At 45.0% G+C, this 13,597-nt stretch overlaps 1 protein-coding gene and 1 long non-coding RNA gene across 5 annotated transcripts; one reads left to right on the forward strand and one right to left on the reverse strand.

The window, feature by feature from the left end:
• Nucleotides 1-1,388: 1,388 nt before the first annotated feature.
• On the reverse strand, nt 1,389-13,345 carry STYXL1 (serine/threonine/tyrosine interacting like 1). 4 transcript variants are annotated; one of them, XM_081173154.1, is made up of 10 exons: nt 13,055-13,345; nt 11,473-11,769; nt 10,437-10,498; nt 8,671-8,815; nt 8,450-8,506; nt 6,856-7,001; nt 5,587-5,732; nt 3,973-4,070; nt 2,106-2,215; nt 1,389-1,684 (listed from the first exon to the last, which is right to left on the reverse strand). In XM_081173154.1, the coding sequence occupies exons 2-10, from the start codon at nt 11,573-11,575 to the stop codon at nt 1,553-1,555; spliced, it is 999 nt and encodes a 332-aa protein (XP_081029280.1). In that variant the 5' UTR covers nt 11,576-11,769; nt 13,055-13,345; the 3' UTR covers nt 1,389-1,552. The 4 variants fall into 4 exon arrangements, with proteins under 4 accessions (XP_081029280.1, XP_081029278.1, XP_081029277.1 ...); XM_081173152.1 differs by having other exon boundaries at nt 13,000-13,345; XM_081173151.1 differs by having other exon boundaries at nt 12,910-13,345.
• LOC308574928 lies at nt 8,904-10,094 on the forward strand. Its single transcript, XR_014002640.1, has 2 exons — nt 8,904-9,533; nt 9,576-10,094. It is a non-coding gene; the product is annotated as an uncharacterized lncRNA (long non-coding RNA).
• Nucleotides 13,346-13,597: the final 252 nt, after the last annotated feature.

A 13,597-nucleotide genomic window follows, 5' to 3' on the forward strand; every position in this document is an offset into this window, starting at 1 on the left:
TGTATTAATTCAGGCATACATGATGCAGATGTATGCATATTTATAGGAAAATAAAATTGTTGTACAGCCTTCCCCTGGGAAGCGTATGCAAGCATGAATAGCCATTTCAGGGCTTCTGTTGGAAGATTCGGGAGAGATGAAAGAAAGTCCTTCTTAACACAGTTGCATTGTTAAATTGCGGAACTCCTTCCCGCAGGAGACAGTGAACGCCATCAACTTGGATTCTTGGGGAAGGATGATGGAAGTCTCAGCTCAAAACATCTGGAAGTTGCTAGGTTGGAAAAGGTTTGTTACATAGAAAAACCTGTCTCCCATTTCTCCACCCACCCACAAAATAAGTTGCCCGATAGTTGTAGCTCAGCAATATCTGGAGGGCCAAAGGCTCTCCATTCCTGCTCAAGGATGAGTATACAGTGGTACCTTGGTTCCCAAACAGAATGCGTTCTGGAATTCGGTTCGACTTCCAAAACATTTGGAAACCAAGGCACGGCTTCCAATTGCTGCAAGCGTGCCAGAAACAATAGCGGAAGCCACAATGGACATTCAGCTTCCGAAAAATGTTCAAAAACCAGAACACTCACCCCCGGGTTTCGATTGTTCTGGAGCCAAAACATAGGAGTACCAAGGCGTTCAGGAACTAGGGCACGACTGTATAACTTCCATCATATGCTGACACACCTAATTATTATCCTGGCCCTTGACAACTGAGCTCTCTCTCTCTGGATATAAGCTTTTCTTCTGAATATAAATTGTTTTAACTGACTTTCAGCCAGAACTCAGTTCTGGCACCTCTCAGGTGGGCTGACTGACATCCAATGCCCTTCTCAAATGTGTTGGATTATTTGGTGTGATATTGCCATTAAGCATAGGGTCGTGCTTTCCCTTGTACCACGGCTGGAGACAGGAAATCTTCAGTGATAGTGGCAGTATCCGGGCTGTGGGATGCTCTCTGTAGAGATACTCTGCTATCGTCTACTTTACTTGCCTGCTGGCCTAATTCTTCCCAGGTTTCCACAGGGCAGTGATTTCTTATCATTCCTGTCTGTGTTTTTACGACCTTTTAATTTTCTGCAGTTTTTAATATCCCATTATTGTTGTTTTCCATGCTAATACTTGCATTTTTCTCTTTTATTGTTTGGTGCCTTTTGAAAAGCTTTTGCTGAGAGGCGGGACAGAAACTGTTCAAGTTCATAAACAAATAAAGACAGGCCAGAAAGCTCCCCGGTGCAAGTTCTTGATGATCTTGATAGACAAGTTCCAGATACACAGAGGCGGAAGGTATTTATTTCTGAATAAAGGACACAAAAGGTCCTAACGCCACTCAGCTCTGTACACAGGAGTAAAGAGAACCTGTGAGATATGTCATAAACCTGGCAGTACAGAGGTAATGATAGTGAAAAATTATTTCTTTTATTATTATTATTGTTTTTTTAAAAAATCAACTTCCAAAAATACAGAGTTCTTTCTCAATCACCACCACTCAAAAGCCGCTGAAATTCCACTGCAGGAAGCCAGCAGTGATTCAGGGACTTTCTCTGTCACTCGCTCTTGGTCAGTAATTCGGTTCGGAGATATCGGTGATGTCGCTCAGGTAGATGCGTGTTTCCCATTCTGACAGCTGTCGCACGAACCCCCGATTGGGCCGCATGTTGATTTTGCACTTCTGAACGTAGCTCCAGGACTTCTACAAAAAAAAAGCAAGCAAACAGCAGAAGTAGCAGGGAGAGTGGGAAGGAATCTGTCTTCTAACAACAGGCAGAGGAGGGATCTGGACACTCCACCCCACCCCCTAGCATCTTGGCCAGGTAACTAATCTCCAGCTCAAGAGTCTGGTGATGGGAAAGACATCCTTACCGAAGAACTTGGCCTTTCTTCCCAGCCTTACCTGGTGACATTCTTTGTGCAAAGCAGGCACTACTGTTGTGATTATTTATATCTGCCTTTGCTAAGTACATGGAGCTTTACAAACAACGAGGGCAACGTCATTTTCTGTCGTGCTTCTGGATTTTGGCAGCCACAAATGAGCACCCCAAGGAGGATTAAAAAGCAGGATATATGGATTGTAAGGAAACAATCCTGCCTGCCCCCCTCCTGCCTCCACTTACCTTTAAGTAAAGCCTGCAGGAATGCATGAGGTAGGCCATGACGGCTGTGCTGCACCTGCTTATGCCCATGGTGGAGAAAACCAGGACTCTCTCCTTGTGGATGTGACTGTCTAGAAAAGAGGAACAAAAATAAATGCCTGAGTGGTAATTGAACATTCTCAGCAAAAGGCTCTTTTCAGCTTTCACTGTGGACGTCGAGTTGGTGAAAGTGACCAGGAGAGGCTGTAGGGTTTGGGTAAGGCTTGCTGGCTAAATGTGGTCAGCCCTACCATTAGGCAGAATGAAGCATGCACCAGTGTGGTGTAGTGGTTAAGAGCGGTAGTCACGTAATCTGGGTAACCGGGTTCACGTCTCCGCTCTTCCACATGCAGCTGCTGGGTGACCTTGGGCCAGTCACACTTCTTTGAAGTCTCTCAGCCCCACTCACCTCACAGAGTGTTTGTTGTGGGGGAGGAAGGGAAAGGAGATTCTTAGCCGCTTTGAGACTCCTGAAGGGGAGTGAAAGGCGGGATATCAAATCCAAACTCTTCTTCTTCTTCTTAGTCAGGAGATTCTGGGAGACAGCAGCCCCTAAGATGGCCCACTGCTCACAGCTGTGGTGGAAGAAATTGCCTCATCATCAGGGTGGAAGGAATCTTCAGTGCCAGTCTGCTGTCAAGTCAGCTTCAAAGGGGCAAGCGCACCACTGGGTTGCTAAATGACTGTGGTCCCCCCCACTTCCTCAAGTGCACCTGCCTGGCTGCAGTGCGTCCTTGAACTGTGATAATCCCTCGTACTTGTGCTGATGAAAAAGTGTGTGTGTGCTTGTATGTAGAAAAATCTCAGGCTTTTGTGTAGCTGAAATTTGGTCTCAGGCTGTTGGGAAATGTAGCACACACTGCATCTGGTCGGCACCAGACTGGCAGTGGCTGATGTATAACTCTCTGAGCCACATAAACCCTCACTGATTTTGACACTGGACTTCATGGTGAGCTGGGGAGATTAAAAAAGAAAATTCTGGGTTGATGGGTATATTTTTGGACTGGGGAGAGGAGTATTGGTATGTTGAATTTTTATGTTTATCTGTTGGTGGGTGGGGATATTGTTCGGTTTATTGTTGGTGTACTATACTGCTAATTTTTTTGTTACTGTTATAGTGGGAAGGAACTGGTGGGGTTGTTGTTTTTTGTTTCCCCAATATGGAAACTTAATTCCCCACCAACACTGACTTTTCTATATAAGGCATATATATTTAATATAAGTCTCTTGGAGATCATTTGGGTGACAAGCAACTAATAAATTTAATAAATATTATTAATATTTCCTCAACCAGGAAGTCAAGTGTATAAGATTTTTCTACAAGGCTTGGGAAGATCTGGCCTGCAGGCCAGATTTAGCTTGGCATGGGTCTTAATTTGGCCTGGAAGGCTGTTCCTCCCCCCAAAAAAAACCCCACACCTGCCCTGCAGCCTGATATCATATGTGCATGAGATGGGGGGTGGGAGGTAGAGACACAGCTGGATGAACTGCGTGACCAAGCTCCCCATGGGGAACTCAAGCAGACAGGTGATTCTGCAGAAAGCATAGGACTGGCAAAACTCCTTTGGCTTCTGCTTTCTGAGTGTCCAATTATGAGCTGGGTTCTGGGTTCTTGGGACACGCTACACAAGGGATTTTGACAAAGCGAGTGGGATAATCCAGCTATCAATTGGGCATCTGATAGGTGAGTTGTCCCAACCCTCCTGTTAAAGTTGGCCTGCAAGGGTATAATAGTGATGAAATGGCTCCCCACCCCTGTCCTACCAGTTGAAGAGCTTGGTGCCCCTCCTTGGCGTTTCCCCATGTTTAGGGCATGGAGTAAGTGGAGAAGCTACCTTGGTCTACTCACCAATGAAGTGGCAAATCTTGGGAAAGTAAGAAAACATATCTGCATCTGGAGAATCCGGAATAGGGATATGAAGCAGTCTGTCACTGTCTTCAAGGAAACTGGGGAACAGCAAAGAGAAGACCTGCTGGGACACTTGCAAAAAAAACCTCTACCAGCCCAGCAAAAAAATGGCAAATGATGCAAGTATAGTCACCAACCTATTTGCCTGATGGCCAGAAATGATGGGAGCTGGAAGTCCAGCACCATCTGGAATGTCACAGATTCCAGTGTTTAGTTCAACTCCCCAGCCCACCTTGAAACCCAAAGGTTGGCATTGAGCCAGTCATTCTCTCTCACCATACCCTAACCTCGTGGGGTGGAGCAAACTCTGTGAAGGTTAGCTCCCTGGGGGAAGGGTAGGGGATAAAAAGGCAACAAATAAAGGCGGGGAACAAGGGCCCACAATCAGACACCAAAGACAGTGTTGTTAATGACAAGCCCCAAGAGGTTCATGGCTGAATGGGGCATTGAACTGGGATGCCTTTGATCCCAGCTCAACACTCTAACCCAGCGGCTCCCAAAATGGGTGGTATCCCAAGGGACAGTGAGATTCTGGGAGGGGGCACTAAGAGGCAGTGTCTCCACCTGCTCAGTTCAGCCCAGACACTGAGGTCCTCCTCCAAGGGCCTTCTGGCAGTTCCCTCTTTGCGCAAAGTGAGGTTACAGGGAACCAGGCAAAGGGCCTTCTTGGTAGTCATGCCCACCCTGTGGAACGCCCTCCCAGCCGATGTCAAACAGATAAACAACGATTTGACTTTCAGAAGAAATCTGAAGGCAACCATGCATAGGGAAGTTTTTAATGTTTGATGTTTTACTGTGGTTTTATAATTTGCTGGAAGCTGCCCAGAGTGGCTGAGGCAACCCAATCAGATGGGCAGCATAGATATAATAAATTATCATCCTCATTAGGCAAGAGGGCAGCAGGAGGGTGCTGGAGGTACGAATGACTATCAGGCTTTGAAAAGCTGTCACCACTGGATCAAGTTTGCCCTTTTTCAGTAGTACATGCTATTGGATTCTCAGTTACAAAACGCAGTGCTTGTTTCTGGGGGGACGGAGGGGTACGTTTACCTCTAAACATTTCATGAATCTAAGTTTGGCCTCATTGAGGGGTAGTATTTCAATATGAGTAGGAAAATGAGAGCACCCCTAAACATTTTTTAGAAAGAAAGCACTGCCAAAAGTATAACATTAAGGTACATACCTAATAGGTTCACTGATTAGTCCTCTCCATAGGCGAGTTCATCCATTTTGTTGAATTAAGCAAAAATTAATTGGATTTTGAATAAATATGTAATGAATTATTACTGTTTTGAATTGTATTGTCTTATTATATTCCTTCGTGGGTTGTGCAAACCGCTGCAATACTTTTTTAAGGATAGTGAGCAATGGGGATGAGTTTTGGAGACCAAGGGGGTGGAGACCCAAAAAAGTTTGGGAACCACTGCTTTAACCTTTAAACACAACTCTGGTCTAAAGATTATTTATGGGCTCGTAACTTTTGTGGCCTTCCTTGCAAGCCTGGAAAAGAACTGACAGCCAACTAGTGCTCAGCGGGTTGTCACTGGAACTTACAATGTGCCAGCTTCTTCACAAACATTGAGATGGGCTTTGATTTTCAGATCCTTCTGTATTTGGCTGTCGCAGGCCTGGGCGTAATTTCCCATGTACAAGCGAGCAGGCAGGATCTCCACTGGGTAGGGCTTAAAGGCCTCTAGCTCCTTTAGGGGAAGGAAAGATCATCATCATCATCATCAGCAGCAGCAGCAGCAGCATCTTCGTATTTATGACTTGCCCATCACCAGCAGGACCATGGCATGCTCAGATTTAAAAACAGTTAAAACATATTATATCCACAATAAAAGGGTTGATCCTGAAAGTATCTTAGAGTGGTTTAACAAGCTTCCCTCTGAGAATTTTAGCTCTGTGAGGGGAACAGGGGCCTCTGAACAACTCTCAGCACCCTCAACATACTACAGCTCCCAGGATTATTTGGGGCAACAGAGTTTAGTGAGCAGGAAAGGGCTGGGGAAGAGAGCACTGTACAATCAGAGGCAGGAGAGGAGGGGGAGCCAGGAGACAGAGATGAAGTAGGCTGCTGAAGAATCCAGAGAGCCCCCCCCCTGCAACAAGCAAGCTCCTCTCCCCCCTGGTCTCCCATAACAAAAGAGGAATGAAGAGGGTGAAGCAAAGAGAGACATGATGAAGGAGCCTCAGGTTGCTTGGGATGGACCTGGAGGAGCAGTGGAAAGCAGGGGTCCTTTAGTCCTTGCAACTGCCTCATTAGGGCAAGACCTACTGGGAAGAGTTGCTGGGACCACTAGGCCTGTGGTGTTTGGGTTTATTTGAATAAAGAGTTAACTTCACTGACACTGGTGTTTCGTTGCTGACCTGCTCCTGACAGCTACTCTATCTGGCACTTGGAACTCTCCCCAGGCCATCCTCATTAGTGGAGCTTCACACCTGGGTGTTTTGGCCCAGCTGGAAGGAATCCCTGAGCTCTGATAACACTGGAGGGTACTCTGATGACTGGAGGGTAGAGGGGGAGTGAGCCCATGTAGAAACCAGCCTTCTGCACAAAGGTAAACCATACATTCACTGGTCTGCCCACTCTTGCCTCTGGACCTGCCCACCGCCACGTGGCCCCGGGAAGGTTGCGCTTTAAGGAATGCGGCCCTCTACCCTAGTCTGAAGGTCCAATCAAAAGGGGGCGTGCACCCAAGGTACACCAACACCCCATACCCTGCCAAAAATATGCACGCTGAGAGCAGCAGCCCAACCTGAGGAGATGGCAACAACCTCATTAAGAAATTGAAAGCCTGCTCTCTGAAGTCTCCCTCTCACCTGAGGCATCCAGAATATCTTCTGGGTCCGCAGGTAATGGTAAGTCGCTGTGAATAATTCGTACCCGCCCCTCAGGACAAGGACTGGGTAACTGGTGAACCGCTGCATAATCCTGGCACAGCGAGGTGCGGATCCCACTGGGGCATCTAGATAAATTGTGAGAGGCATGTGTTTAAAAAGAAAAGCACTCCAGAGGCACCCGCTTCTGGCCTTGTCACCAGTGAAACCATTGGATTTGCTATCTATTGCATTCCTCCCATTACTTTTTAGCCCACCGTTCAAAACAATCGGATGACAATCTCTGTTACCTTTTCCTCCCACAGTTCAAGACCACCTGCCTCTGAAGGCATGCCTCTTCCCATATACTCCCTCCCCTGGAGTGTTGTAGTGTGTCTGGCGATATCACATAGAGACATAGGAAGCTGTGTCAACCTAGCTGAGTACTGCCTACACCACGGTTTCCCAACTTGGGTCTCCAGCTGTTGTTGCACTACAACTCCCATCATCCCTAGCTAGCAGGACCAACTGTCAGTCATGATGGGAACTGTATAGTGGTACCTCGGTTCCCAAACTTAATCCGTTCCAGAAGTCTGTTCCAAAACCAAGGCATTCTTTCCCATAGAAAGTAATGAAAAATGGATTAATCCATTCCAGACTTTTAAAAACAACCCCAAAAATAGCAATTTAACATGAATTTTACTATCTAACGAGACCATTGATCCATAAAATGAAATCAATAATCAATGTCCTATACTATAAAATAATTAAGACAGTATTGTAGATGATTTTTTTAAAAAAATTCTTACACGCACTGATAGTCATTGTTTGGATGGGGGGCTTTTATCCATTTCCACAGTCACACAATCAATCAATCAATCAATCAATCAATCCATCAGTTGCTGAAGTAGGTTCCACACAGTGACAAAAACAGATTAACCAAAAAAGCCTCAAAAGCAAAAACGCAAAATAAACAGCAAAAACAAAAGTGCCAGACTTAATCCATTCCAGAAGTCTGTTTGACACAGCTTCTGATTGGTGCAGGCTCCCCGAAACAATAGTCGACAGCCGCATTGGACTTTCGGCTTCTGAAAACGCTTGAAAACCAGAACACTTACTTCCCTGTTTTTGGTGTTTGGGAGCCAAGGCATTTGAGTACCAAGGTATTTGAGAACCAAGGTACCACTGTAGTCCAAAAGCAGCTGAAGAGCTACGTTTGGGAAATCCTGGTCTACCATGACCAGCAGTGGCTCGCCAGGAGTTCAGGCAGGAGTCTTTCCCCAGCCCCACCCTGGATATGCCTGGAACTGAACCTGGGACCTTCTGCATCCATATCAGGTGCTCTGCCAACTAACTGCCCATCCATGCTGACATCCACAGGGGGCTTTTTGATCAAAACCTGCAGAGCCACTTTCTTTTGCCCTCAGATCTCAATAATGTGTTTTGTTCACACCAAGTGCAGTGAGGAGGACACTTCAAAACCAGACCCTTTGGGCTCGGCATAGTGTCTGTCTGTTTTACTCGTAGCTCCCTTCCCTGGCTTGTCTTAACAACCTCTAGACTGCCACCATCACCATTGATTACAGATAGAACTTACTCTCCTCAGAAGATGGCTTGGTTCTTAATTTGTTGATGTCCTCTCCCATGTCATATGCTGGGTGGAGGAGAAAAAAGATGAGAAAATTTGTAACAGATTATTAAGAGCTTTTACTTCAAGGTGTGTCCCAGCCCTTTTTAAGCTTCGCTCTTGTGTGAGCTAGGATTATGAGATCAAAACTGCAAGGCTGCGCAACCTGCAGCAGAAAGAGGAAGACTTACGGGTTAGTTCTTTATCCACTTCATACAAATCATAATCTATGTCGTACGCAGCATCCACCGAGGTAGATTTGCCATCGTATACCACGCAGTATCGGACACACTCCAGATTGACGGACGGAGGAACTATGAATTTGCCCAATGCATTCTTTAGAAAGAAAGAAGGGTGGGAGGCTGGATTAATGACTTTGTGAAAAGGAATATACTTCTTACTGTGTTGCATGAAAGATACCTGCATTCTGAAAGACGTGTGTGCTTGGAGCCCTGTTACCTCTTAGGCCCAGGTCAAATCTTGTACCTTTCGCATCAACGGAACTGTAGGCACAGAGACCCTTTCAATTACCTTTCGGCTGTTTTGTTACCATTAGCATTCTTTGTTCAATTTATGTCGCCTGCTCCAAAAGTCTCTCAGCAACGAACTTTACATAAATAATTAAAGAAAACAGCCAGCAAGTTTAACGCTAAAACAAATATCCGTCCCCTGCCTTAAACAAATAATGCATTACACCCAATTGTCTCAAAAGCCTGGTAAAAGAGGTATGTGAGGAGAAGGAATCTCAGAATTGGGGGCCAAATGTGGTCTCTAGACTTTTCTAATTGGCCCTTGGGACTTTCCACAGGCTAAAACTCCTCCTCTCTATTCCCCAGGCCATGCCCCACACCGGCCCTACTTTGTACTCTCCTTGAGTGTTTTTGCCTGGCTGGAATCTGACAATGCTTCTTGCTTGTCTGGTTGGAGAATGGAGGGGCAGCACACGAGAGTCAAACTGATTGCATAAAGGTAAAATTTACATCTCCACCCACTTTCCTCTCTGGTTCCATTTCCTGCTGGCATGTGGCCTCTGGGAGTTTGCTCAGAAAGCAATGTGGCTATTGGCCTGAAAAAGGTTATTTCTCTTAACTCAGAGGCTTGCCTGGCACTGAACAGATATTGATGTGAGTGCCAGGGAGCCTCATGGTACAGTGAAACAGCACAATCGGATGCATATTTACTCATAATTAAATCCCACTGTGCTGATGATTATAGCTTTAGTTGGATTTTTAATCTGATACTTGTATTGTGAAATAACCAGCCTCATATAACCAACATGCTTAAGTCTAATTAATGCATGAAGGGAATAATACCATGCAGAAGATGTTCTGCCAGACTTAGCTATGTCCATTCCCTTCACCTTGGGAGAAATTAGGTAGTCAAGCCTTTGTTCGCCTCTAGTCCACCTGGGAAGCTCAGTGTGTGAAGAGGTTTGAGCTGGTTCCTCCAGCTCAAGGCTCTCATCAGTCATTCTTGAGTTCGTATACCAATAATCTAGGAACTTTGACAACTTTGTAACTAACCTAGGTTTTACTGCATGTGCAACTTTTCTGAAGCACATGAACATAAACCATTTCTTGACTTCTCTTATGCTGGAGGAAGAGGGAACCTTTGGGGGGAAAAAATTTCAGGGGACATTTTGGAACTCACTTGAAAGAGCATATTTTAAAGGTTTTACAGCCTGCATTTCCGTACTTTACTACATATTTTGTGATGTTAAATCTCTGCAGGGGTTCTCTCACCAAAAAGAAATTTGGATCTCAGAATCCAATGATCTATTGCACCAACATATATAACATGGCTTTATTTTATTTTAATGGTTTAATTGCTCCTGCCAACCTTTGGCTCACAGTGAAAGGGCTCCAGCAGGGGAGAATCTAATGCTTCACTTAGGATCTGTCCAACAACAGGAGGTGGCTGCAAACAAACAACCAAGACACCCCAAAATGTTACTCGCCTTTCTGACTCGTATTGCTGTCATCAAGTGGCTTTCATTGTACTCCCTCCTCGTACGAGCATCTGAAAGCAATGCAACAGGGTGGAAAAGAAAGACATGAGGAAAGCAAATGACTGAACTGAAAACAGTGAGAAATTTGATTCCGCCTTTGCTATTTTTTCCAAACGCTTCTGCATTCTCTTCATTTCTACTCTACAGGAACTGTTTAAACAATGTGATTTACTTCTGTGAAAGGGTAAGAATTCCCCCTTGCCCTGTGTTTCTGCCTGAGTCACTACTCTGGCCTTAACTGGGGCAAGTAATCCTGTTGCAGGTCTGCAATTGGAAGGGACACCTGATGCACAGGCAGCAGAATGACAAAGCCCCATAGAATATGGTGTTCAAGCCTTTACAAGGCTGGTGGTTTTGATGGCTATGTAGCACCTCCACATTCTATGGCAGGTCAATCTTTTTGGTCACTGCAGACTAGATGGAACTTGCATCTAATCCAGTGAAGCCCTCCTTATATTCTTACACCCAATGCCAGCAGAGGCCTGATGGAAGTAGGAGCAGAGTCACAAAAGTGAAAATCAAGGAGGCATGCACCGGACAGTGAGAATGCATTCCTGGGCCTCAGGGCAGCCTTCAATTTTTTAAGCAATTTCATTTCCCACCATTTGGAAACAGGAGGAAGTCAAGAAACCCTTGACATGCTTCTGTAGGGTGGAGAAAAATACTCAGTTTGCAGCTGAGGAAACAGGTGCAGGTCAATGGGCTTGTTATTAATGATACCTTGCTATAAGAATTAAGTGTATGTACAATGTCATTTTCAAGCTACAGGGTCGTTAATGATGATGTGACAGGAAGTCCAACTGATGCCAATGGGAGAGGTAAACTCTGGACAACCACAAGCAACACACAGCTAATAATGTGCTAATAAGTATTTATACAAAATACATAGACAGAAAATATATCAGAGTCACAAATAACAGAAGTCACATAAATGTTCAATGAACAGAAATGGAAGACATAGTCAGTATGAAAGAACATAACTTACCCATTAAACAGAGGTAGTTTGGTTCTGCTAGTCTAGAGATTTTTGTGGACTGGTTCAACATATTATACAGTTCTGTTGGTTCACACAATGCCACCCCAGCCATGGTGCTAGACAAGAATGATTCAACACTGAGGACACAACTGTATTCTCAAAAAACTGAACTCCTGTAAGTAGGCTACTTCACATTCAGGTAGTTCGTCCACAAACAGAAAAAGGCCTCTTCATATCTCAGCTTGCAGTCTGGAAATCCAGGTAGTTTGTTCTGTGCAGGAATCTAGGTTTCTGGATACTGTTCAACTGAAAAAGAAAAAGGGGAAATGTGGATTGTTAATCAGGGCTTCCATCTAGTTATAGAAATCACACCACCTTTAATGAATTAAAAACATAAGAAGAGCCTGCCGGATCATGACAATGGCTCATCTAGTTCAACATTCATTTTATCCTCCATTGTCAGTGAAGACAAAGGGACACCAACAACAATATAAAATAAATAATATAGATGCATATAGAGATATGCAGTTCCAAGTTAAACTCTGGCACTCATTTCCACAGGAAGCAGTGATGGCCCCCAACTTGGATGGCTTTAAAAAAGGATTGAACCAATTCATGGAGTAGACTATCAATGGCTGCTAGCCACGATGCCTCCACAGTCAGAGGTGGTAACGCTTCTGAATACCAGTTGTTGGAAACTGCAGGAGAGGATGATGCTTTGTGCTGCCCCTGCAGTTTGCAAAAGAAAAAAGAAAAAATAGAGATTCGCTCTCCATCTCTGGAGGTTCATGGTTGTATCTAGTTAAGAATATACTCACTGAAATCAATCGAGTCAGTGTAGTGTAGCAGTTACAGTGTCAGGCTAGAACTCGCAGTACCAGGGTTCAAATCCTCAATCAGCCATGAAGCTCACTGGGTGACCTTGGGCCAGTCACTGCCTCACACAGCCTAACCTACCTCACATCATTGTTGGGAAGATAAAATGGGGAGGAGAAGAAACTATGTATGCCAACTTGAGCAGCTTGGAGAGAAAAAGCTGCGATACAAATGTAATAAAAAATAATAATAATCATGCCCATTGGAATTGCCCACTGCAGGAGTGATGCAAGGGTGCAATGGGATGAAGCCTGCAAATCACTCTTTAAGGAAAGATGGGTTATCACTGCAACAGCAAGATTTTAACTGTATAATTCTGAAAAATAAGGCGAGACCAGACCACAACAGGCAGATTGTGACCATTTAGTCGCTTTGCGTAAGAAATATATACTCCATCTTGCATCACAAACTGGTGCAATTATTTAAAAAATGAATCAAGGAAATGTTCTTCAAAAATCAATCAATCCAATTCATGAAAACAAATAATAATACTAATAATTGTTATCATTGATGACTAAATTATTATCATCATCACCACAGCATAATGATGAATGATGGAAGCCCACCAACCTGAGTGGCCTCAGGTTCCCGTTGCTATGACACCTGTGGCTCCCGTTGCCATGGTGCGTTTGTCAACTGTTGCCACGGTAACCATGGTACCTTGTATTCCACAATGCCGGCGGCTGCGACGTCATAGTACGGAGGCCACGCCCACCTTCGTAGCGCCTGCCTTGCTGCACAGATAGCGCGGCTCACAGCGGACGCTATAGGAGCCCATCGACGGGCGAGCGGGATCCCAGGCTCTATCTCTTCGTTATCGGCTCGGCTCACCGCCTCACGCCCTTCCCTCACTCTCGTTAGGCCCATCGTCTTGTTCTTGCTGTGGTGCGAGGCTTCACGGTACCCAAGGCCTGACGCCATTCCCCGTCTTCTCACGCTCGCTGATTATCGCGATACTTTGGCGCAACGTCTGCCCATAGGACACGGGGTCCTAGACGCAACAGACTCTCGCGAGAGTTGAAAAAAAAACTTATCCCCCCCCCCCGTGCAGCTATCTCTGTTCTATTCGTAGGACATCAAAAGTACCTTTTATCGGTTTAAAATGTCAAAAGGATTTTTTTTTATAAAAAAAATTAGCTTCATCTCCATTCATCCCCTTCCCCATTCCTCTACTCTCAGAATAGTTTAAAGGCTAAGGAATAATAAACTGACATTCTCAAGAACTGATATGTATTCTGTATATTGGCTTTATGCCCCT

Source organism: Podarcis bocagei (genome assembly GCF_964188305.1).
Source record: "Podarcis bocagei genome assembly, chromosome: 15".
NCBI classification, from domain to species: domain Eukaryota; kingdom Metazoa; phylum Chordata; class Lepidosauria; order Squamata; family Lacertidae; genus Podarcis; species Podarcis bocagei.

Coding starts and splice junctions, on each gene's coding strand:
- STYXL1 (XM_081173154.1), bottom strand. CDS start 11,575: ATGGCTGGGGTGGCATTGTGTGAACCAACAGAACTGTATAATATGTTG. Junction 8,507..8,670: donor AGTGGATAAAGAACTAACCC/GTAAGTCTTCCT, acceptor TCCTCCACCCAG/CATATGACATGGGAGAGGAC. Junction 2,216..3,972: donor CAAGATTTGCCACTTCATTG/GTGAGTAGACCA, acceptor CCTCTTTTCTAG/ACAGTCACATCCACAAGGAG.